Genomic DNA, 24,822 nt, shown 5'->3' with positions numbered 1-24,822 from the left:
AGAGCTGTTAGATAATGAATGGATTTTGGTGCCACACCCTTAAGGCGATAGAAAAATGACGGAAACTCGAATATTTCAAATCCAAACTTTAAGATAAAGAAGATAAAACGGTAAATAAAGTATATTTTTTGCATCATTTTGTTACTAGTTGCTACATAAAATGCTTTACTGAATCAAAGCAGAATTTACCGATTTACAAAAAAATATTGTGGAGTGGCGCACCCCCACATCCCCCTGGTAAGTTCATCCCTGAACCCAACCTTTCAGATTCTGCTGCTTTTTCGAAAATTTTAGCAGTTTAAGAAATTCCGAACTATTTGACTAGGGAAGATTTTTGTAAGTAGAAAGCATAATTTGTTGGGGAGACGAGCGAGCGTGAACCTTCAATTGAGTTATTCAATTGAGTTGTAGGTCTATGCTCGCTCGTCTCCCTGACAAATACTGCTTCCTACTAGGGGTCTGCAGATCCGCGGATTGTATTTCTGTACATGTACTGTGGATCCAGAGACCCTTGTGAATGTCAGATTTCGAAGATTTTGTGGAGCGGGTTTTGGGTTTTCGGAAAAAAGGCACATGCGTGCTGGATCAAGAAGATCACTGCAGAATTTTGAGAAGCTTTGATTGTCCTTATTGTATGGTTTTGAACAAATTTTATTCAATTTTCATAAGAATTGGCGCAGTCTGTGGTTTCTATTGAATAGCTGCGCAATTGATGGGAAAATATAACAGAATGGCAGAATATGCGATAAAACGTAGCGAGTTTGTGGATTTCATAATTCCCATACAGCCCCCTCTACTTTTGTTTGCATGAGCTCTGGATTTCGTTTCAGACCAATCCTTTGTTGATAAGAATCGAAATGAAAGCAGGTCACGGGGAAGGCAAACCGACTGCCATGCTCGTAAGTTTCTTTCCAAGATTTTGACTTGTTCACTAAGCATACGAAGGTAAGCCTAGGAGATTTACTCAGGTGGTCATCAAAGCTAATGCCCTGGGTACCAGAGACACATAAATTCGAGACTGAAAACAGAAGCAAGGAGTGGAGAAGCGGAGGAGCGCTGTGTACGCGCTCGAAATTTTATGGCTCTGGTACCCAGAGTAAAATGCTAAATGAAGACTAAAGATGCGGGGACTACTGAATCATTCAATAAGATCCAATTAGACTTGCTTCTGATATTGGCATACACAGAGTCAGGCAGTCTTTCTAAAAACCTAGCGGACTGTCCGTTTGAGTCTCCCATAATGACTCTCAGAGTATTTCACATTCGCTCAATCTAACTACAAGAGAACCTCTTCTACACAAAAGGGCGTAGCTATCCCCCGCAGCTAATTCACCATGAGCTGGTCAATAAATTTTCAGTTGGTCCACAAAATCCTGTTGGTAAAATCGTCCATCAGTAGGTTAAATGACACCTAAATCTTTTTTCAAGCTATGCCAAAGATTATACAACACCAAGCATAAAAGTTAAAGAAAGTTTAAGTAAGTATTTTATATTATAGATCATTTTGTCAGCGATTGCATTTACTCATTTAAAGATGTTCTTGTTGCTTTTAGATCGAGGAAGCGGCCGATTCATATGCATTTTTGGCAAAGAATATCGGGGCTGTTTGGAAGAACTAGGGTGCAACTACGCTGTCTAGGCCTGGTGAAGGGGGCGGCCAAACTGGCATTTGATTAGTTAGGGGGGAACAGAATCAATGGGTGGTGCATTAGCTAAATCGGCATGATTTTTTAGGTAGAGAAATTTTTTAAAATATGTGAGTTTTAATGTTTATCAAAAGTACGCTATGACAATTCTAGGTTTCTGTTCATATCTCTCTTTTGTGTTAACCAGAAATGAAGTCGTAAAATTTTAACAAGGGGGGCTCTATAAAATTTCTAAGTTGCTCTTGTCATGTAATAATTGCAATTTTAATATGGTGAGGTTTGATGTTTTCTCGAACATTGGTTGAGCAGCCAGGTACATTGACTGTGTTGAGTGGCAGCTGGGATGTGAGCTTCGATACTGTGGGAAGAGTAGGCCGGGGGAGGGGGGTCTTTTATTGCAAGTGAAGAGGCAAAACGTTTATATTGCTCATGGGTTCAAGAAAATCCGCCACCATGGTTGGCGGCGAGAAAAATTTCGAAATATGGCATTCTAAGAACGGCAAGAAATGCATCTAAAATATTTATGGCATCGATAAGGAAGCATCGATAACTTTTTTTTAATAATAATGACCCATTGGTTGATTTTTGAATTGAAACACTTCCTCTCGTGTTAACAAAACAGAGGCGATTTATCAGCTAATGAACTGTGCTACTAAAAATGTCATGCAGAACTGTTATTCAGTGGACTTTGAAATTATTCTTATATTCTTATTTAGTTTGCAGATATAGAAAGATCAATTTTGAAATAAATACAACTTTGAGAACAGCAAAGCCTAAAATTATCCAAAAAGTATCCAGTGTTGAACAAATTTGTATTGTTTTTATGAAAAAGGGTGTAGTGCATAGAATGTTAAAACTAGACAGGATAGAGTCAAATAATAGCACCGTTTGTTGATTCAGGCATTTCTAAATGCAATAAAAAACCAACTGTCTATATAAAACTATCTATTCATAAAGTTACGAACAGAGACCAAAATACAGAGGTTTCATGGGGAGAGAACCAATAAACATGCGGCGATATCTCTGCCATTTCGTAACACACTACCCTGGGTACCAGACTCACTATATAAAATAATAGAGAGTCTGGTCTAGTGCGCCCCATTCTCGTTCTGGTGAACTTACTTGAAAGAACTGAAGTCTATTTAACAGACTAGGCCTGTGAAACAAGACTGTCAGATAAATAACAAAGTACTCAGTAGTCAGAGGAGTTTTGGGAAATCTTGAAGCAAATGTATTTTATATAGTTCGGTAAAGTCGACATTATTAATACAGCGGTAATAGACTTTTCTGCCTCAAGATTCCAATCAAATCAGGTTTAAAACGCCATTTGGTAGCAAAAAACATATGCGAAGCATGAAATTAAAGTTAGCACAATGCAGTTATTTAATGTTAATCATTATTTAATTTCGTATACAGCTTAAAATAAGTCTTTTGTAAGTTTCCTCATAAATTGTGTGTACTTTCAAAGTCTACTTCCTCACTGTGAAGGCAGCGCGCTTGGACATCGCGGCGGTTAGAATCATCACGTTGGAAGTTCACCACAGGAAATATGGCCAATACGACAAGCGAAGCCCCGTATGCCGGGCGAAATATTAGCCATAACTGATTTACTTGTGTTTGTTGTTGTTTGTTCTCGGCGCCTTGCGGTGTTTCTTATTTACTGCCTTTCACTACAAGGCCTAATTTCTTTGCAACGAGAGGCACAGCCTGAAATATCAGAGACTTTCCAAAGCCAGTTGGCAATATGACAAAGGTGTCTCTTCTCTCTACAAACAAGGCTTTCAATGCTGTTCTGTGTTAAGTTCCACAACATGCGGAAAATATTCTTTGAGTACAGTTATAACAGCATCTTCAAACTAAATCGTTACAGTCGCTAGCATTTATTTATGTTCGGTTCTGTTCAATGTTTTACACCAGAGCTACGTTCATTGTTTCGCCGTGACCTTTGAACGTACAGAAATCTGTACACTCGCTCCTGATTGGTTAATATCAGCACACCAGAACGAGAATGGGGCGCACTAGACCAGACTCTCTATTTTATTTCATATATAGTGAGTCTGGTACCCAGGTAGTAACACACTTGCCTGATTTTGCACATTTAGAGGTATTTCATGATGCTTTCTCAGATTATGGGATCCAAATTAATTATGAGAGCTATTTTATACGTTCGTTGTAAAATTCGCATCTCATGTTTCTACAAGCCCCTACCCTCCACTCCCCCCTCCCCCTCCTCCCCCTCCCCCTCCCCCTCCCCCTCCCCCTTTTGTTAAAAATGTTGGACCCATACTTCCGCATATTTTCTGGTAAGTACCAAAGTCGAACCACTTTCTTTACGAGAAGCCTACTACTACCACCACCTTTTAGACAAGTGTATTTTAGAAATTGGGAAAATTTCCTATATTCTGATCTGAGAATGGGCCAGGAAGCAGAAGCTGTGTTGCAAAAGTCGGAAAATCACAAAGTGATTTGCACACGGAACTTTTATTTTGCACACGACACGATGCCTTGTTCTTTAAATGGCCGTGGCTTGATTGAACCTGTTTCATCAGACCCGTTGCAATTGTCAAAGTAGAATGAGCAGTAAGGACTTGTTAGAACTGGGAAAAATGAATCAAGACAACGATTTAACGATCAACAGTGGTTACGAAAATAAAGCTTTCCTGGAATTTTCCAATGAATTCCACGAAGGAATTGCCAAAAGGTAAGCAAGAATTCACTCGTTACTTCGATAGAAGAAGGAAGAGAAGCGATCCCCTCGCCTTGATGATAACATATTATAATTTATATACCTAGATGTAGATAAAATGTATTCATTTATTCACTTAGCTGAAAAGTAGCTTGTAATTCTTTGTGACGTAATCTCTTGGTTATTGTTATTTCTTTGAAGTTTTTTATCTAGACCATAATTTCACAATAATTCAAGATAATTCTTTGCAAAAGAGTTTCTTCCCAATTTAAGAAAAAGAAGTGACTCTGAAACAAGGGATTTTAGCGACTGAGCCTCCGTTGTGACATCCTGACGGCTGGTACCAGTTTGTGTTCAACCTGTTGCCTGTGTATCATATTATATTTTGTCAAATCGCACTTATCAACGCACCTGTGCCTGCAAAGCTTCAGTCTGATTGACTTCTTTTCATCGCCTGTTAATGCCGCTTGGGGAGACACGAACTTGTTGTTGTGAAATTAAAAAACATAAATGGAATGGAAGGTAGAAAAGAAGGGTGTAATAAGTTTTCATGCATTTGTTCCAGCTTCCCTGATCAATCTGAACACATATTAAATGCTTTGACCAACTCAACTTCGATGGATGTCGATGAAACGTTACCCCTGCTCCTGGATGGGCCTAGTGGTAAGAAAACGAAGTTGCCAAATGTGAGGATTAAGCGGGAGGGAAGTATGGTTAGTGTTATTTCTGATGAAGTCAGCTTCGTCCAGCGATCATTTGGAAATTCCTTTTCGTCTTATGGGGCCAATGAGAGTCATGAAGACCAAAAAAAGTTGCACTGCCACACGAAAAAGCCCGACAAGACTGGAACAAAGTCTGCCCAAAGAAAGCTTACGATAGCAAGCATCGTTTGTTTGGTGTTTCTAATCGGAGAATTTATCGGTGAGTCTAAAATCTAAAGTCGCAATTGCATTTTTCTGATTTGCAGTGTCTTAAAAATTTCTCCAACTATGGCTTGACGGCAAATTGCATTTATTTTTCCAAAATTTATGGCTTTTATTTTTTCATAATTTTCCTCCACAGATCATGTATTTAATTTAATTTTTTTATTTTATTTTCCTAGAGACAGACATTAAAATTTTTTCTAACATTATTCTTTAGTGCCAAAGTTTTACTTTTTTTCCCTAGAATGTCACAATTTCAGGGAGGCCAAAGCCATACTTTGCTGTTACCCCCTTCTTTAAGCTGAAGTATTTATACCAAGGTTGTGGTATCAAAGATAATGATGCCATAGGAGTTTGTCAACTGATCTAGAGCCCCCTCTCTTCAAAATGTGCTTCTGTTTCCCTGAACCTGGCCAAAGATACATGTGTTACATGCAGGCACAGAATAGGAAATAGGCAAAGGGTAACTCTCGTTGGTTCCTTTGTTGTTTTTGAAGCTGAGTCAACAATAGAATTCCTTAATTCCCCTTTAACCTCAATTTCATTAGATGAACTTAGCCACAGATTGACTTAGCCATGGCAAATTATCATTCATTAATCAAATATAAACAAATTATCATACATAATTGAATTTGTTCACTGTCATGAGGCATTTCGTCTCAAATAAAGTTGTCTACTTTCATTCTTTTTTAAAATTTCCCTGACAGATACATGCTAAGCATGGTATAAGTTAGCTTTTTCAGGCTTCACCTGATAGGCAGGAGTTCCCCCTTCTGCCTAATTCCTATTCTGTGATGCAGGCTTCAGTGGGGATGGGGGGGGGGACTAGACCCTCCACTTTTTCAGAAACTTGTTCCTTGAGATTCTCGGAAATCTGATGAGAAAAATTTGGAGGGGTGGGAGGGGGGCTTATGTACATAATCTAGATCGTTAGAAGCTTATTTTGGCATGAAGCCATAACATTCTTTTCCATGAACAATTATCACATTGTCAGTAATATTGTAGATTACCGTCGTTTGTTTCTTGATATTGTCTACAATGCTAGAAAATCTTCTTTTAATAAGCAGCGAGAGATATATTTCCAACATAATTGATTTATCAACTCTTCGAACCAATTTGCCATCAAATTGAGGAATGTGATCCTATAGTCCATTTATGAAACTGCTAAAAACTTGGTTAATTAATTAGAACTTTGTATCCTCTCAAAAACTTTCGAAAACTATTCATACCTTGAATAGATCCTTGAACAGATTGATTTTGTGACAGTGTAGCTTTTTAAAGTTTTTACTAGTAGCACTTGATTATAGGTCTTTCACTTTTACTCATGTGAAATTGCCAGTTTCAAAACTCTATAAATCAAAACATTGCCAATGGTAAATTAAGTGACATTTCTTGATTCTCACAGCTTAAAACAATACTTTAATTCAATTTCATATCAGTACTAGGGGACATTTTCCAGCCTTAAGTCCTCAGTCCCATCACAAATTAATGATGTTTAAACTTGTGTGTTTTTGAACATTCCAATTATTTGATGGAAGGCTATAAGCTCTTTGTCCACAATTATGTAACTCTTTATTGTATTACACCTATTTTGTTTCATAAATAAATCCTCTCAGGAATATAGAAACAGTCTAAAATCCCCACTACCTCAATATTTACTCTAGTCACAATAATTAATCTAATTAATCATAATAATTAATCTGCAAACAGTAGGCCTACCAAAGGTATTTAATGGCCTCTCACATGTAAAACGTTTGTTATTTCAATCCTATTAAACAGATTAAAACAATGTAACAGCTGCAAAATGTAATGTAAATCTGTTTATCAAAACAAAGGCAAGTAAGAACAAAACTAAATAAAAATGCATAGTCCATTTATTCTGTCCAAGAATTGTCTTGTTTTCTGTAGATAAAAGACTCAAATATTATTTTTAAATGAATTTATTTTACTGTACTAAAAATTTTGATGTTTCCTTACTGTCTTCACCAATGACTGTTATCGATATGTTTGTGGTGAGACTTTCTTGTAGGAATTTTTTCATGAATATTTTGCATAGATTAAAATATAAATGAAAATCCTTGTTCATGTTCATGATCAGTCTTGTTCATGTTTGCCCAGTTTGGAACGTTTGCCCACTGTGAGTTGTTGCCCAGACAGGTTCCTGTATATTTTCAGATCCAGAACTAAACTAAGTCCACCAACTACTTTATAGGCTATTGGTTTTGGTCAACAAATAGTATTATGCATTCACCCAAGTGTTAAAGCTGTCTGGATGTTGCTATGACTTGTGAGGCCTGTAACAATATATACAGTCTGTAAAGCTTCCCTTGTTTGAATAGGTCTTATTTTACATCTTATCGTCATATTATTTAAAAATGGCACAAATTCAAGAGGATCACTTCAAATAATTGGTAAAGAATGGACTGCAAACATCACTAGGGGCTATGACGTTAAAGAGACATTGTTAGCCCTGCTGAATAACAGTATTAAATGTCTGCATGAATTCTATCTAGCATCTATCTCAGTTGTGTTGTAGGCTAGTCCTCCTAATGTGCGTTCCTAATTAATTACCCCTATTAATATTGCTATGCAAGTAGCATGTTTTCAAAGCGGTTTTTTTTCTGTATTCATTGTGTGGATACATTTTGCAAATTGATGTTAATAACACTTTCAAACAAAATTCAAACAAATGTTATGTTTCTATCCTCTCATTTTTGGTTGATTTTATAAATACAGTTATTTTTTATAATTGGTTTCAATTCCTGTCTTTCATTAGTTACACATATTGTCCAACGTGTTGAGACACCAATATTTTATTTATTTGAAATCATGAAATCATTAGATAAGATATTAAATTTTTATCCCAAAACATTGTATTGGTAGGTAAATAGTGATGTAGCTTTCAATAGATAGTTCTTTCTTAATGCTGTTTCTTGCATTCTTTATGTTAGTATGTCCTGGAAATATTTAACATATTATGTTGGTACCTCACCCAAGAGCTATGTTTCTATTTTCATTGAAATGAAATATCTGAGAAGCCAGTTGTCCAACTTCACCTCTTAATACTTGGCTGATCTTTTTAAGGTGGATATATTGCAAATAGTTTGGCTGTCATGACGGATGCAGCTCATCTTCTGTCTGACTTTGCTGGCTTCATGATCAGTCTTTTTGCAATCTGGTTAGGATCTAGAAAGGCAACCAAGAAAATGTCATTTGGCTGGCATCGTGCTGGTAAGAACTCGAAAGCAACTTTATTTTTTAATTTTCATTACAGTTAGTTTCATTACATTTCATTTAGTTTTGCTACCGCCTATTTCAGTTACAGGGAAACATGCTTTAAACAATTGGTCTCCAGTGGTAATTTTTCTCTAGGCTCGTGGCACTGATTGGTCAACTATACCGGTTTTGTGCTTGCGTTTTTCTGATTGGCCTATTTCGATCCACAACTGGGTATATATTTTTCATCGTGTTCTTTCGGACCCTTATTCTGAAGTTTTATGCTCTGAAGAGTGTCAGACGAAAAAAGCTTTTAGTATGTTGTAAAATGTTTGTTTTTTTCAAAGCCATTTTCAAATTCTGTACCGCAAAAAATTGTTCAAATCATATTATCCTAAAATCTAACAGAAACTCATATTTGTTTTGATGTTTTTTTAGAGTATGGATGTTATTTTCATATTGATGATATTCTATTTGCTTTTGTTGTTCTCATGTTAACACATTGTTGTAAATTCCAGAGGTCATGGGTGCCCTGTTGTCAGTTCTAATAATTTGGATTTTGACTGGCATCTTGGTGTATGAAGCTGTTCAAAGACTTGTGGCAGGGCATTTGAAGATTGATGCAAAGGTTATGTTAATCACATCTGGCGTAGGAGTTGTCATTAATATTATGTAAGTATATATACTTTTATATATAATTCTATTAATTCTTGACAATTTACAATTCCTTTTTTATTTATTTGATTTTTTTATTTTATGCTTGGTTATTCTGAAAGAGTGTATAAAGGAGAAGCAATGTACTAAAATGATGTATGTACTACACTTGACTACACTCAGAGTTAGAAAGGAAAAGTTTGGAAACGATAGTCAAAACGACGGCTCACATTGGCCAAGGGCCTAAGCCGACAAATTTGCGAAACAATTTTACTAGGTGAAGGGGCCTTTGTTGCTAGTGACTTTGGCGGGAAAATAATGCCCCATTTCAATGGCTTTGGAATGAAAATAAATTTGAAGGTTTATTCTATTGTTTGAGAATAAAAACGTGGGAAAACATTGAACTAATATTCAGACATATACTGTAAAAAATGAAGCCTTGATAAAAAATCATGATAAAATGTAGGCAATTTTGATGAAGGACAACATACTAAGTTCATACTTAAATCTGGACATGTTTACCTTTGTTCTGACAGTAAGATTGTTACTGGTAAGATTCTTTTAGGTGAGATTTTAGCCTGTAGATTATTGATCATGAAACAGGTTACACACCGTTTAAAGGTGAACACCAATTTTTTTTTACTATTATCCTTACTTAACTGTTACATCCTTTTTCATAAAAGCTTCATTTCATTGTCACCTTTTGTGAATGCTTCAGAAATTTTTACAGGAACTGTTTTGAAGCAGTGCTTCAATTTTTTATTTGAATTCTTACTTAAAACAGCAAACTAATTATTTAATTTTGTTTTCAACTGAAACTCAGAAAGATGGTGAATGCCGTTTTGTGCCATTAACTATTGTTCCCAAGTCCCTTCACCTAGTAATTTTGTTTCAGAAATTTATTGCCTTAGGCCCAGGACCACTGTCAGCTGCCATTTTAAAATATCATTGCCATAATTTTTTTTATCCAAAGGGTATATAGTGTAAAGGTAAACACCAATTTTTATTACAAAACAGTTCTTCAAAAAGTGCTTCATTTTTTCGGGCATGGTGATTTAAAAAGAGCCATAGCTCTTACTCCCCTCCAGTTTCTCCTCAAATGCTGGAGAGGAGCTACATATTGCTCTTCTAATCTTATCTTTATCTACAAATAGCTTATTTAGAAATTACTAGGAGAGCTGCCCCCCTGTTAAAAGTCTTATAGCCAGGCCTAGTTTTTCATTTTCAACTTCATCTTGTTGCAATTGACTTCTGGAATGGGACAGTCTCGTGTTATCTAGAATTTCAGTGTATTTTAAGTGAGCCCTATAATCGCTGGACAGCCCTAGCAAAGCATTGTATAGCAAACTGTATCATTTTCAATCATGTTCTTGTGGCTGGTAGCTACAGCTTCATTATAGCAAATAATTTGTTTTATTTTCTATTGATGCTTAGACTTGGGCTTACTCTGCATGGGGAGCACGGACATTCACATGGGGGACATGGCCATAGTCATGGGAGTGACTCTAGCCTTGAATCCAGTCACAGTCACATGAACACAGGGAGTAAGGGAGCCAGTGATGATGTGGAGATTCAAGACCCCAAAAAGCACAAGAAACATAAGGACATCAATGTCAGGGCAGCTGCTATTCATGTTATTGGTGATCTCGTTCAATCTGTTGGAGTTTTTATTGCTGCCATTCTCATTTATTTCAAGGTACTTTTCTATAATGTGCTTGTATATAATTGCTTCCTGCATAAAGATTGAAATTACCTATGTGGTATGAAAATCAATCACCCAATTAGCTTGTGAGCTAAATATTTTTGACATATTCCCACTGCCCCCCCCCCAGGTGTCCACCACTGTGTATACTGCTTTGTCATAAATTCTTTTTTCAGCAACAGAATATAAGAAACAGCATCTTGCCTATTCCTTCTGTATTGCTGCCCATTCACCCTGTTTATTTTGATTTGGATGTCCTATCTATACCAGACCTCATCTATTCTTGACTTCAAAGAATACAGTTGCTTTGCGATTTTAATTGATTAGCATGCTTTTCTTGTTATTTTTTAGCCAGACTGGGGGATGGCAGATCCAATCTGCACTTTCTTGTTCTCTGTTTTGGTTTTAATAACAACTTTTACAATTATGAGGGACATCCTATTAGTTTTAATGGAAGGTAAGTGATTCACATTCTTTTTTTATTGTCTTTAAGATTTTATGGTAAGAAGTTATTAATTTTCCATTCACTTAATCTCCATTGATAAAAAACCTGCAAAAGATAGTATACCAGAAATGGCAGTTTGCAAAATTCTGCTGCAAATTCATTCAATACGTTATAAAACACATTTCAGAATGGCAGAAATGATGCATCAACTCTTTAAACTTGACCTTACAATGTCCTATTTATCCTTACGAATTTGCATGTTTTGTTATAAGTTGTCAAATTTGGTATTTGCACCAAAAAAGATTAGATTTGAAGAACATCAGAAGTGCAGTGTTTCTTGTTAACATCTGTTTGTTTGTTGTTGGCACTTTAAGGAAGTTTATGGAACTTGATGATTTATCTGGGAGAAATGCATCAGACACAACAATATCAAGCACGTTTAAAAGTTAATATATTTAAGAATTACTGTTCAAATATCCAAATTGTGATATTTTGGACAATACTGGAAATCCTTGCAGAGAGGAATTAACTTTTTAATAATTGTACTTTTTTTGAGTTTTGTATTTAATGTGCATATGGGAATGGCAGGGTCAAAGAATGTTCTTATGCAAAAGGCTATTTGATGATAAAATTATCTGGAGATCCTTGGCAATAGAGAATATCCCCGTAACAAAACAATAGACTGTTTAAGTGACAATGCTAGGCTAAAATTGGTTCTAAACAAAAGGTGCTTTTTCAACAAATATATGCTATACTAACTTTGCCTATACTAACATGACTTTTTACCCATGGCGGCTTGCAGTGGTACTAGTTGTACCAGTTTAGTACCATTTTTTTTAAAGCTTGAATATTTTTGTATTGTAATGATTTTGCTTTTTCTTATGATAATTGAATTAATGACAAAAAAGGGAAGATCAGCGGAATACACCATATCTTAATTCTGACTTTCTCATTGAAAGATTGGCATTGAATGTGTGTTAATGTACAACACGATACTAGACCTCATTCATCCAGTACTGCAGAAGTCTTTACCATTGTCATTTGTGACTCAACGTGACGTAAATCCGTTTGTCTTTCGACAATCCAACAATGAAAAAATCGTTCCCAGTACTAGATTCCTCTTCCTAGTGATAAAATACTGCGAGGCCATTTAACCTCTGCAGCTGGCAATATCACATGACGATATCAATGCCAATATCAAACAAACCGAGGTATTGTGTGAAAACTTCTGACCCGCCAAATGTTTTCCAGCGACCACGCCCCTGCACCACCCTCTCTAGCTGGTTCGCTCTTCTAATTTTTTTTGCTTTTCTACTACATCTTATTTTCGTGCCAGCCGCCACTGCTTTTTACTGTTGATTCATGTCATTATACTAAGAATTGGTTCTGTTTTTTTATTTGGTCACTTGAAGACCAAAATGTTTCCGAAAATAGTTCATCCATCCGCCAGTTACTTACTTGCAAAATGGAAGAATTTTCATTCTCTTCTCATATTGTCATTGAACCTTGATAATTGAAAGTTTGTTGTGTATTTTTCAGGAACACCAAGAGGCTTGGATTTCAAAGCAGTGATGAATGATTTAGAAGAAATCAGGGAGGTGAAGATGGTGCACAACCTGCATATCTGGTCACTTACGATGGGAAAACCAGCTTTATCAGTTCATTTGGCAGTTGGTATGTCATTTTCTGCCTTGCAGTAGCACAGCAAATTTTTTCTTTCAGTATGATGGGATAACTAATTATTGATAAAGCCATAAGTTTTTGGTGCCTTGACCTCCAATCATTTTTTTAAATTGCACGGAAAAGCGGAAAAGTGTCATACTAAAGTACTTTTCGTTTGACTCTCGTCAGAGTTCATTTTTGCTTCATCATGTGCAAAACTCAACTGTGGCCCAGTCCTCGAAATCCTTTTAATTTATTCATGCTTATGAAGAATTTTCTTGTAAAATAAAGCAAAAAACTGATTGGTCTAAAAGCAAATGTCCCCTGTGTTTGGTAGCTGCATCAAGGAGCCTGAGTTACTGATTTCCTGTCGAAAATCTTGCAATATTTTATTTTTTTGTTCATTCTTTATAGAATTACATATTCTTTATTATATCATATAAGTTGGACGAAAGACCGTAGAGCGGCTTTTTATTATGCCAGTGTTTTTCTTGTGAATGTTTTAAACGGACGACCATACATCTCTTTAACAGCAGATGGCAATTTTATTGTGACTTGCAGAGGCTCAAGAGATTTATTTAATATAGTTCACTGGCTCCTTTTTTGCTTTTATTCTAACCAAATATCCTTACAATTTCTTTTTTTCTTATTCAGTTTCCTACATACCCTACAATCTACAATGCCCTACATTTTCTTGCAATCTGTTTTATTCTATTTTATTTCAACAGGCGAGAACCGGTCCACGCAGAGTGTCTTGAAGGAAGCGTCTTTGTTAATCGCCAAAAAGTATGACATTCACCATACAACCATTCAAGTAGAGAGATTTCACGAGCAAATGGACAACTGTTCTCTTTGTAAAGAACCAAAAGATTAGGATTTGCTCAATGGAGGCCTAGCTTACGCTGGATTTGTAACAGAAAGAAGGACTTGATTCGCTTGCGCTGTTCTCACAATGGTATACTTCTTTCGAAAACGACGGTCTTTCAAAAGCAACCACTTCCATGAAATGACCAATTTGTGATTCACCCAAGCCAAACCTTACTTTTTAATCTCAAATCTAAATTCTCTTTAAACAGAAACTTTGTTATGAACTAGTCATTAGCATCAGCAGGTTGGATTAGGTTCTACATCTTCGAATCAAATAACAGATGAAATCTCACTCTTTGACTGCTAAAGTTGTACCAGTTCTTCTTTATACATTAAATCTCCCTTTTTACAACCGAAATAAACAATTAGTTATCAGATAAATCGTATTGAATTGCAAATATTTTATCAAAAGCGAAAATGTGCAAGAAACGTAGTTTTTAATGTATGCAGTTTTCAAACAAGTAGAAACGCAGAAACTTGTAATTTCGATGTGAAAAATCTTTTTTATAGCATGAAATTTTCCTGCAATACATTAAGCAATGTTGCATTTTACGAGTTTTATAACGAAATCGCGTAATAAATTTGAATAGTTTTTCACCATCATTTTTTTAAAGGCATTTGTAGATTATGGCACCGGGGGTCTGTCCTGTACGAACTAGTTTTTGCGATTTTTGCATTATATCATAAATGTCGCTTTGTGCTAATTTTTGCAATCTAAATTCTAATAGTTTTTATCCGCGTCCTTTGAAGTTGTCAGTAAACTATAAGCACATGCAAGACTTCCAAAAAATAAATTTTGCGATTTGGGGTTTTTGAAAAAATTGTCCAGATTTATTGTCAATGAAGTTATTTATATTCGTAAACTCTTTTCTAAATATCGTTGTTGTTTGTCGTTGTCTTCTCATCTGGTGGTCTTTAAAAATTCTTTTCTGCATTGTTTACAAGTAGAATACAAGTATGTAACCTCTTGGGAATGTGTGTGCCGCTTTACATTTATTTATGCATCGATAATTATCAAAAGGCCTCCAATTCAACTATTCACGTTCCTATGGGAAATGATATGTTTAGAGATTTGCGTTTGGTATGGTCGTTTTAAACAGTGAAGTTTTTTCGATTCACTTAACAGCTGTTGTTTTGGGATTTAGTTTGATTCCTTAGAGTATTGCTATCCTTGCTTGTTTATTTTGAATTGGTGCAAACCAAGCGACAGCAATGCCATGCCATAATTTTCGATTAGACAATACGAGAGAAATGAGTGCATATGACAGGATGCATGGAAATGCAAGGGGTGAAGAAATGGATAAGGAAAGAAATGGCAAAAACTCTTTCCAAAATAACACGGAAAGTAAATTTTTTGGAGTTAACGCTACTCTACATGAAAAGTGGAAGCACTCGATCGAAGGTTAGAAACTTCTGTTGCAGCGGCCTAAGGTAATGTTTTTGTTCTCACTTCCAAACAGTAACATTTCTTGCTAGCCGTTTTGGGAATAAAGAGGAAATTAATTTTAAAACCGGGTTTTCTAAACATTTACGGTTAGTTTGTCTGACTCGAGCCTACGTATCGTCAGCCAAGAGTAACCAGTTTATCATCAGATTTGAAACTAAATTCGTAAATGTTGAACGTGTTAGACTAAATAGACGCAGGGAAAATTGGAGGCTTAGAATCGAAGTGGCAATGTTAACTGTTGTTCCTAGTAAGTGGATTCTAAAAAACGGCAACTGCTCTGGAGGCAACAGGGAAAAATATGCTACATTATAATCATAAGAAAGTTGTGATATAAAATAACACATTTCATAAATAAAAATTATTGTTAATAATATATTCTCTTTCGTAACATTGATATAATCTCTCTGTTCAGCTTTGAGCCTTCTGTCTTCTCCATGCCTCGTTTACAAAAATTAGCATAGTCGTTTTTATTCATTACTTGGTTGCAGCTATTTCTGTTGGAGCCTCCTTTGCACGAGGCATAGTGCTCCATGTAACGCTTAATAAAAGTCAGCGTCGCGTGACTTTGTGACAGTATTTGAAAATGGAACTTCTTTATATCAAATTTATCTCCCAGCTTCTCTTCCAGATTCTTCCTTGCTTCAATAATAACTTGCTGGCCAACCAAATAAGAAGTAGCTTGACCTGGCGTACCTATCAAATAAAGTATTGAGGTAATGAAAATTTGTTAATACCTGTCATTGTTGCCAAAAAAGGTTTTGAATTGTTGCTTACGTTTTTAGCAAGTTTGAAACATTAAACTGCATGATGTAATTTGTTTTGGGATAAAATGCCTCTCCATTTCACAAAGGACCGGAGTAAAATAAATAGACTTTGATCCATTCAAGGGTCTCAAGGCCTTGGCGTTTCTTCTATCTGACTTGGAGTCAAAAAGAAAATCTCGTGTAACAACCATAAACGAATACACCCAAGCACTGGGCACGCACGAACAACGAACAAGAGTCACGTCCAAACATTTGACACGTCCGGACAATGTACACGTTCAATTAACAGACACGTAAAAGATACTGACATATACTAGAACCCGAAAAAAACTAAACAACGGAGATTTTCAAAAGAATGGACAAATAACGTTGTCCCAGAATGTCGTTCCTGCAATCAAAGCATGGTGAAAGATGCCTTCAGATAGCGGACATTCCCCAAAGTGAACAAAAGCTCATTAAATGCTTTCGCTTTTCATGCCCCTGTTCCTAATGTAAGCCTGTGAGATCTTAGGTGTCAGGAAAATTGGGTTGTTATCGTGAAGGTTAAAGAGTAGAACCAGTTTTGTTACAAAATATTTTGTCTTTTACCCTACCTTGGTACCGCGTTATCTCCTTCTTCACCATATCTGTAGAATCCCAAGCATATTTAGAGAACAGTGCCAATGCCTCATCCCTTGTCAGATTTTTGTAATGTAGGCCAATATCAACAATAACTCGAAGGGCCCTCCAAAGCTAAAGATCAAAATGTTAATACGATCATTAGAGTTTAAAGAAAATGTTTATATCACGAAAGATTTCCAATAAATAGGCGCTGAATACATTCAAGCCCCGTCTTCGCAATTCTTGATAGAGCTTAAAGACATTATTTCATTACTGTGCATATTTTAGCATGTATTAAGGAGCAGTCAATGGAACAAAAAAGGAATTTAGTTATGAAAATTTATGCTCTTGGTGACTCCATCAATTGATTCTCCAAGAATAGTTGAGTAATGACATTGAAGAAAATCAAAGAAAGTTCAGAAATGGCTGCCTAAAAGAAAATCTTCGTTGTATATTTTGTTTTCATTGATTTTAGGTCTTCACCTTTCGTTCATTTGAATAAAAACAAAACAAATGTATTAAAGATTTGCATCTCTAATAAAACATCTTAGACAAGCAAAGTGAGATAGGCACAAAACTGAGATGGGAAAAAAATTAATTTTAGCAAATCTATGCTCTCAGTGAAACAGCCAGCCTAAACTCGCTACACTTCACCAAATGTTGCGATTTGTATTTTCAAAGGTTATCGATAAAAGGAGGTTTTTAGCAAAATTCGCAATGGCCTTACCTGCCATTTTGTCATTCCAAACTCTTCTAGTTTATTGTCTTTATATAAGTCCAAGTCTTCCGGTAAAAGGGGGTTCTCTGCATACAGCCCCCATCCTTCTGCAAAAGCCGTGTTATGGCTTATCATGTCATCCAGCCAGGTTATGATGTCATCGCAGGGATCAGCAAAGTTTTCCAAATAACCTTGGCTCTGAAAAATCAATTTCGACTTCAGTGCAGTGTCGGCAAAACTAGTTACAGGGGCGTAACTAGGCCAGTAAGTTTGGGGCGGGGGTGAAAAGGGTTTCTGCTCTGCAGACCTCGAAGCAAAGTTATGTCTATAGGATGCTAATGAAAGCTTTACCGATGTACATTTTTTACCAAGGATAAATTTACAAGCAATAAAAACAAATTCAAAACTTAATTGTCTATTAAATATTTATTATGTTTTCGGCTACATGATAGCGACGACGCCACAAAATTTAACCTGGGGCCTGAGTATCAAGTTTAGTGAGGTGGGAGGACCCACCATGGTTGGGTCCGATGCAAAAGTAAATTTTGAAATTGTACCTTGTAGAAGGGCTAGAAATGCACCTCCCAGGCTAAAATTTAGCTAAATACTATACTACTTATGAAGGAAAATTCAACGCTTCTCAGAAAAAACTGATTATTGTTTATGATAAAACTTTTGTCATGCTAAAACTCAAGTGACAGACGTTGGGAAAGAAAAGAAATTGTGACCTTTCGTTTCTGATTGCACATCGACGTAAATAAGTTAGTTAGTAAACCAAACAAAATCGGTATCTAAACAGTTTGTTCTCCTTTTCTCATAAACTGTTTTAGAAAATAAAAGAAAATAACGGTAAAAATCCTTATCTTGAAAAAGTGGGGAATGTACAACTTAAATTGCTTTGTGTGGACTCAACCTTGCATTAAACATATGCGTCAATCATCGTTGCATTTTCCGTTAGCTTTAATGCAATGCCAAGAAGGGAAGAGCATCGCAAATATGATATATCTATTTCAAAATTCCTATACGGGCTTTTTACGAACTTCAGAGGTGGCGTTCCTGCGCTGCAAAAAATTATTTATCATGCCATGTGAAATCGACTATTTTTGAGATTGGGGGGGGGGAGGGGGTGTCACACCCTCCCACACCCCCGGGGTTTTCGCCTCTAGGCAGGAACAACGCCTGTTTTTGTCTAAACTGGTCAACATCTTTCCTTTTAACAAATGACCTGGAAAGAGGTTGGTCATATTCTTTAAAGGCTTGCTTTGGGGAAACACCACATTTAGAAGTTTATTGCACTTAAATGTTTCACAATTTGCTTATAGATTAGCTCTATTGAATCCCCACTCTGCCTGCCTCCACTCGTTCAATGATTGCTTTCTTATACTTGCAATATGTAAAACCACTGGCGCGCAGAACAGTCTTTCTTTAGTTGCATCTCCAGTGAGTAGCACAGGGTGCTTCTACGTTTCATGCCATCCATTCAGTGCTCAATTAACGGGGTAGGGGGATGCTTATCAATTATTCGAAAATATTCCCACCCCTAAACGCATTAGCTGATTGAATTCATATTTTTCATTTCAACAAGATGCCATCTTAACTTTATCCTGGGTACCACTGACCCACTTTTTCACCGACCCGCTGTTTCACTAAGGCTCTGGCACCCAGGGTATTATAACTCGCGTGAGTTGAAAACTACAATTAACTTTGTGGTTCATGTAGATGGTCTCAATTCCCATCCAACTCTAAATATTGAAATATCCAAATCTAAATATTGTAATATATAGCAAATCAAAAACTTCTGTAAACCTATTTTTGTATTTGGTAACCAATAGGAAACTTTTTGCTTGTAGAATATGTTGATAATAATAAAATGTATCGTTGCATGAGACAACTATCTCTTTCAAGACTACGTTCTTGTATACTTGTGGTTCAACGGAAAATGAGGCTTTTTTGGTTCTTGAAGTGGATGAGAATTTTATTGAGAATGAAATCAGCTTTGCTTTTGGGTCAGCATTTTCAGATATTTTTTGTGTTGAACATTATTTGAAATTTCAAAAAAACATCCAGTGCATATTGCATAGAAGCTTGTGTTTTCGATTTTTTTTATTTTTTTGGGTAAAGTACACAAGAATCTGCAAATAAGGTTCAAATTTTCAGGCTGGATTGGTTTCCTGACAGATAATAAACATATTTCAACTTGTGGGGGTATAAATCAACTAGCCTCTTATACGCTGGTGTATACTGTGTTTCCCCTTTCATAAACAATATCACTCAGATTAATAAAAAAGATTTCATTAACACTAGCTTTTTATTCAGAAAATGTGTTTACCTGAAGATGGTGCCCTGGCCTCGCCTCATGTCCGTTCGTTGTCGTGTCCTCGTGTTTTGGTCCGCTCTTTTCATTGAAAAAAGGAATAAAGTATTTTCCTGGGTCGATACAATCTTCGTCTCCTTCAATGTAGCTTGGTACCCCAGCAGACGGATTGAAGTCTGGTACGAGTTTGACGGGACACGATGGCACACTCCGGCGTTCACCCGAGTGGAAGAAGAGACTTGGCAACTTGCTGTTGATCTTTTGCATCACATCTCTAGAGAACTTGAACCATTTTTGCAGGGCCTCCCATCGTTTGGGGCAGTAAATCATTGCCGCTTGTGAATAAAAACACGGGTGAGTGATTTTGGAATATTTGCAAGATAAAGTACAAATTTGAAAATAGTATCCTGTTAACCTAAAGTTGTTTCTGTACCCGAAGATGAAAACGAAGTCAGTTTGCCGCAATTCGAGAAGGAATAAATAAGAGACATGCGATGAAATAGCATGGGGAACTATTCACCGCCCTTTCCTCAAAATCCAATGTTTACAAGTAACAATTTTTTTTCTTTTTCCTTACTTCTTTCACTTGAACATTTGCTTTGGGCCTCATCGCCAGTTTCATTTTTTGGAAACGGTCCTTCGTTGAAATATTCTTCTGGTGAAGCAGCAATTTCTTTGAACTTTTTAATGCTGGTTTCTCTTTCTGAAGCATTGGAAATTTCTTGTGCTAATTTCTCCATCTTGAATAAAAGTTTATTTTCTGTCATAAAATAGGTGGCATAAACACGAATGATAATTCAAATGTAATTTACTCAGAACAATCGTCATTACCCTGTTCTTTCATTAGATTTTTGGATTTATTAGTTAATTAATTAGCTAGTTCATTCACCCAGTTTTATCGGCCATTCATTTTTTTTTTCGTTCTTTCATTCATTCTTTTATTTACTAGCTCTTTCAATAATTATATTTGTCGTTTAAGAGCTTATATCTAATAGTGATGATGTATTCAAAAGGTTGACAAAAATCGATACCAACAAGATAAAATCTTTATACCAACTATAACAACATATTGATTCAATGAATAACAAATTACACTTTTAATAACAAGAATCTATAAATTATATGTGTATAACGTATAAGCTACCCCTGCAAGCCACAATCCTTGCCAAAACGTCATGAAAGAACGCAACATAACGCTCTCTTTACATCTCCCGACCACCCAACTTCCAACAACGCACAACTTCCACCTCCTCCTCCCCGTAAACAATGCTGATTAGCAAATTTTTTATTCGTTTTTGATTGCAGCGAAGCTTGGCACATCAGAACAGATATTTTTAAAGCACACACATAAATATAGTAAGCACTGTTACAGGCGAAGGAGGCGGAGAGCGGAGGGGAGGTTGGTGCTTGAAATATTAAGGAAGTTTTTCAAGTGATTGGCAAGGATTGTAGTAACGCAAGCTAGGGGGCCTCTTGCCACTTTAAAGTTACCTTGGGGTAAAAGATATCCAGCACTTTTTGTCCTTTTTGGTATATCTCCTCGACAGGCAAATTGGTAGTTGTGTAGTAATGGATCAGTTGTTCGTAAATTTTCTTCCCATCAATGATTTCGCCTGTTGGTAACTTCATTGTAGACCTGACAGAATTGAAAAATTGTCCTTATTATGAATATTTTGCATAAAAGCGGTCGAGAACATCAGTTTGGTTTGAGAGGGAAGAGATTGAATCCGGGTTCTTGCAAGAACTTGCATTACGAGGCCACTACACACGCGCCAGAGACGATTCTAGACTTAATAATCTTGGAAATCTCACGAATACACTCGTAAAATCATGCCTAAGTACAGCTTGTCAAACGCTCAGAAATAAAAGTATTATGCGAACCCCGGCTTCATCTAGCAACCGGCCTAAACGAATTTTTCAAAGTGTAAATCATAAAACTTAAGGCCACTGATCATTTTAAGCCCTGTGAACATTGTGACAAGTGACTGAAAGCTACGTTCCCGGTAGCGTGAAAAAAAACACGGTCAGTGAAATTCCGACCTTTGAATTTTTTTCTGATGATGAATAAGTAAAAGGTTGCAAAACTAAGTAAAAGTTAACATAAAATCAAAAGAATCTGACCCATAAGCAAAAAACTATGGTTGTTGAAACATTTCATTTTGTCAAACATCTTGCTTCTTTGAAGTTTTGATAGCACAGTTCAAACAGTTTTTAACACTTTTGTCAGGAAATTTTGACATTCGTCGCAAAATTTACTTGTTTGTGGGGTTTTCCCCCTTTCCCCTCCTGAAAAATGAATTTCCCCCTCTGTTGTCTTACGTCTTGTATTTATCAATAAATGACTTACTTCACATCCTTCTTCCCGTTATTGTACACATCGCTCAGAGGCAGAATGCTTAGGCCACTGGCAATGTCACTGGTGACGCAATGCTTCATGTGGTCATCTTTCAAATAATCGATGTATTCTTGCCACGGTTTGCCAAAACCCTTTACTAAAGCTTCTTCCAGAGATTGTCTTATGGTTAAGCCGTTTTTTTCTTTCCATTCCTTTTCAGCACTTTTCTCGACCATCGTCAAAAAACTTCCCTGTGTAATCATCCATCCAACAAAATCATCCAGTATGCCTTTAGGCCCATTCTCTAACAATTCAGGATAAGCTTGCTCTAGCGCATCTATGCTTGCGCGGCAAACTTCGCGCGGCTGCACCATGCCAGCAGCTACCCCTAGCTTCAAATTTTCTTTCAGCTGATCAAAGGTTTCACGAAATCCCATGATCCATTTGGTCACTGTTTCTATGTCACTCACAGTCTTTGGTTTAAATCTGCGCAGGACAGTCCTTAAATGTGTGCCTACGTCACAGCTAATGTGATTACAAAGATAGTCCGGGCCTAGCATCCAGGTCCCTTCATAGTAATGTTCCAATGGAAAATCAAAGTTATGTTGTAAAAAGTACTCTAATGAAGCTAGTGCTCTCGCTTCACGCGATTTCAATTTTGCATCCGATATTTTCAGCGTTTTCAGCTTTTTTAACAGCTCCGCTGCAGCATCCGTCCTTTCTTTGCGTTTTTCTGGCCTTGCATCGAACGGTTTAAATGTCTTACGAACGGTTTCGCGGTCAACGTTAGGCATTGTGCCAATAAGAAATGGATGAAGGTCGTAATACCGCTTTTTAACCTATAGAAACAAAAAGAAGTTTTAAAACATCAGCTATTTTTTTTGAAAATCTCATTGACACTAGAAGTCAGTAATTCACTGTTCACTGTCCTCAGAAAAGCAATCTGCTTAGATTGACAAAGTTACTGTGAATAAAGAATTTAAAAGAAAATAAAATGAAATCATTTAATTTCGAAAAAGATGAGAAAAATAAAGAGGAGGTTAGGAAACTGTCTGTGGTATAAGGTTAATCCCGTAAGGAATAACTGAATTTTTCAAGAATCAAACTGTACTTAATACATGCATTTAATGCGCATAAGGGAACGGCAGGGTCAGAGGACTCTACATTAGCTTCTAAGATCTTATATTAGCTATTTCTTTGAGATTTATTTAGGACTGAAAACATCAATTCAACACAAATTTTGCGGTAGCAAAAACTTGCATCCATTATTGAAAATCAAGATTCATCATGTCGTATAGTCTCAGCCAATGCTTCGGACCATTTTTCATTAAAAAATTAAAAATAAATTGATAGTAATAATAACCTTCAATACTTGCACTGTTTCTGTTCACGATTTCACAAACATTGATTGCATTTTGTTTAAAGAAGGAAAGTTTATTTCTTAGGAAAACCACAAACGTAGACAAGATGCAAGAATATTGCTCGACAGCAATTTACAAATATCTAAAAGCAGCAGAAATACTGAAGGTTAATCAAACATTGACATACCTCTTCTAAAAAGTCTATAAATTTGCTTTCTTTTGACTCTTTTGAGAAAACACAATATGCCTTCTTTGTACTCCTTTTATAGCTTGGATAATCAGAATTTTCTCCATTTTCTTCTTGCACTATGTATTCGCTAATAACCTTTGCATACGCTGCGAGAGCAACTTGAAAGAAAATCAAAGCAACAACAATGTTGTGTATCTCCATAATTCTTTTTAGGTTTGCTTTCGTTGCATCATTTCTCTAATCAATAAAACATTTTTCCGAGTTATTAATGTTAAATTTTCGTGTTATCTCTCCTGGTTTGTTTGTGATTTCTCCATTGGTTTAGCAAAGATTGATTTTGGTTTTGTGCTGACTTGTTTTAAGCTTCAATCGTACCAGTTTATCAGCGCTACGGCAATCGTTGGTGCCTTCACGCATGACTACACATCTGCTCCCATTGTTGTCGACTGCCCACGAAACATTTGAACCATGTTACAGAAATGACATCGCTACATTTATTCTTACTAAGGAAATTTTAAAAGTTTTTAACATTCTTCGTTTATTTCTATGAAGAGGTCCCAAGATTCCTATATTTTACCAAAATTGCCATTCTGGATGCATTAACCTAGGACTATGGTTTGTCAAACTATAGCATAATTCTTATCAGCACAAGCTAAGTATATGACAGCCAGCCAAAATAACTGCAATTAATTTATCTTAAAAGCATGAACATTTCAAGGTAGTTAAGATAAGCATGCGGTTTTTGGACGATTTCCTATTGAAAAACCTCCCATTATCAATTCAATGCTTCGTCTTGTCACTGAACAAATCTGTTATCGTTTTTCATTGAACTGAGTATTGCTAAAAATTGCAAAAAAACTGCAAATATAGCAATTGCTAAATTAACATTCGCTGAAACTTACGCTTTGTGAGCCTAAAAATTAGCCTTAAGTAAGCCTATTAGAAGACAATCGTAGAGACAAGAAAATGCGATGACAATCGTAAGGAACAGATACGATGATATCTTAGAGATATGTAAATTTAAAAGTAAAGGCAAAGTTAAAATGCTGACCAAAAATCGTACAAACCAACCAAAGGAGACAGAAGAGCAAGAAAAAGCCAGCTTTCTAAGCCATTTTGTCAAGTTGGCCTTCAACAAAAATAATACACGTATGTTTTTTATAAGAAGCTAAGGTCCGGTGCTGGTAGGCAGTTTCTTAAATTCTCTAGCCATTTTGCTATCAAACGTTCCTTAAATTTTTCTTAAATTTCTTAGGTAATGAATTACTTAAACGTACTTCCAGAGTAAAGTA

At 36.2% G+C, this 24,822-nt stretch overlaps 3 protein-coding genes across 4 annotated transcripts in view; 2 read left to right on the top strand and 1 right to left on the bottom strand.

The window, feature by feature from the left end:
* The window catches only part of LOC135690156 (prolyl endopeptidase), a 30,858-nt gene extending 26,998 nt beyond the window's left edge, over positions 1-3,860 (top strand). Inside the window, exons 19-20 of one of the 2 annotated variants that reach the window (XM_065207634.2) lie at positions 831-899; positions 1,554-3,860. In XM_065207634.2, coding sequence (XP_065063706.2) covers positions 831-899; positions 1,554-1,619 — 135 coding nt within the window. In that variant the 3' untranslated portion in view covers positions 1,620-3,860. The remainder of the gene's footprint in view (positions 1-830; positions 900-1,553) is intronic. The other variant, XM_089108621.1, reaches the window with a different exon arrangement.
* A 208-nt stretch (positions 3,861-4,068) lies between these two features.
* Positions 4,069-14,676, top strand: LOC135690155 (proton-coupled zinc antiporter SLC30A2). The gene is made up of 8 exons (XM_065207633.2): positions 4,069-4,347; positions 4,898-5,253; positions 8,340-8,486; positions 8,990-9,143; positions 10,560-10,821; positions 11,179-11,284; positions 12,812-12,946; positions 13,663-14,676. The coding sequence occupies exons 1-8, from the start codon at positions 4,220-4,222 to the stop codon at positions 13,806-13,808; spliced, it is 1,434 nt and encodes a 477-aa protein (XP_065063705.2). The 5' UTR covers positions 4,069-4,219; the 3' UTR covers positions 13,809-14,676.
* LOC135690152 (uncharacterized) lies at positions 14,419-23,914 on the bottom strand. The gene is made up of 8 exons (XM_065207630.2): positions 23,528-23,914; positions 21,992-22,818; positions 21,136-21,280; positions 20,222-20,384; positions 19,660-19,979; positions 17,340-17,528; positions 16,606-16,744; positions 14,419-15,941 (listed from the first exon to the last, which is right to left on the bottom strand). Exons 1-8 carry the CDS (start codon positions 23,729-23,731, stop codon positions 15,613-15,615), a joined length of 2,316 nt encoding a protein of 771 aa, XP_065063702.2. The 5' UTR covers positions 23,732-23,914; the 3' UTR covers positions 14,419-15,612.
* Between the last annotated feature and the right edge of the window lie 908 nt (positions 23,915-24,822).

This window comes from Rhopilema esculentum, chromosome 5 (assembly GCF_057945365.1).
Source record: "Rhopilema esculentum isolate cy_ngs chromosome 5, ASM5794536v1, whole genome shotgun sequence".
In the NCBI taxonomy this organism is placed as follows: domain Eukaryota; kingdom Metazoa; phylum Cnidaria; class Scyphozoa; order Rhizostomeae; family Rhizostomatidae; genus Rhopilema; species Rhopilema esculentum.
The sequence above is the reverse complement of the archived record's forward strand: the minus strand, read 5'-3'. Positions and strand labels throughout refer to the sequence as shown.

Coding starts and splice junctions, on each gene's coding strand:
- LOC135690152 (XM_065207630.2), bottom strand. CDS start 23,731: ATGGAGATACACAACATTGTTGTTGCTTTGATTTTCTTTCAAGTTGCT. Junction 22,819..23,527: donor TTATAGACTTTTTAGAAGAG/GTATGTCAATGT, acceptor TTGTTTCTATAG/GTTAAAAAGCGGTATTACGA. Junction 19,980..20,221: donor CAAATGTTCAAGTGAAAGAA/GTAAGGAAAAAG, acceptor TTTATTCACAAG/CGGCAATGATTTACTGCCCC.
- LOC135690155 (XM_065207633.2), top strand. CDS start 4,220: ATGAGCAGTAAGGACTTGTTAGAACTGGGAAAAATGAATCAAGACAAC. Junction 5,254..8,339: donor TCTAATCGGAGAATTTATCG/GTGAGTCTAAAA, acceptor GATCTTTTTAAG/GTGGATATATTGCAAATAGT. Junction 10,822..11,178: donor CCATTCTCATTTATTTCAAG/GTACTTTTCTAT, acceptor GTTATTTTTTAG/CCAGACTGGGGGATGGCAGA.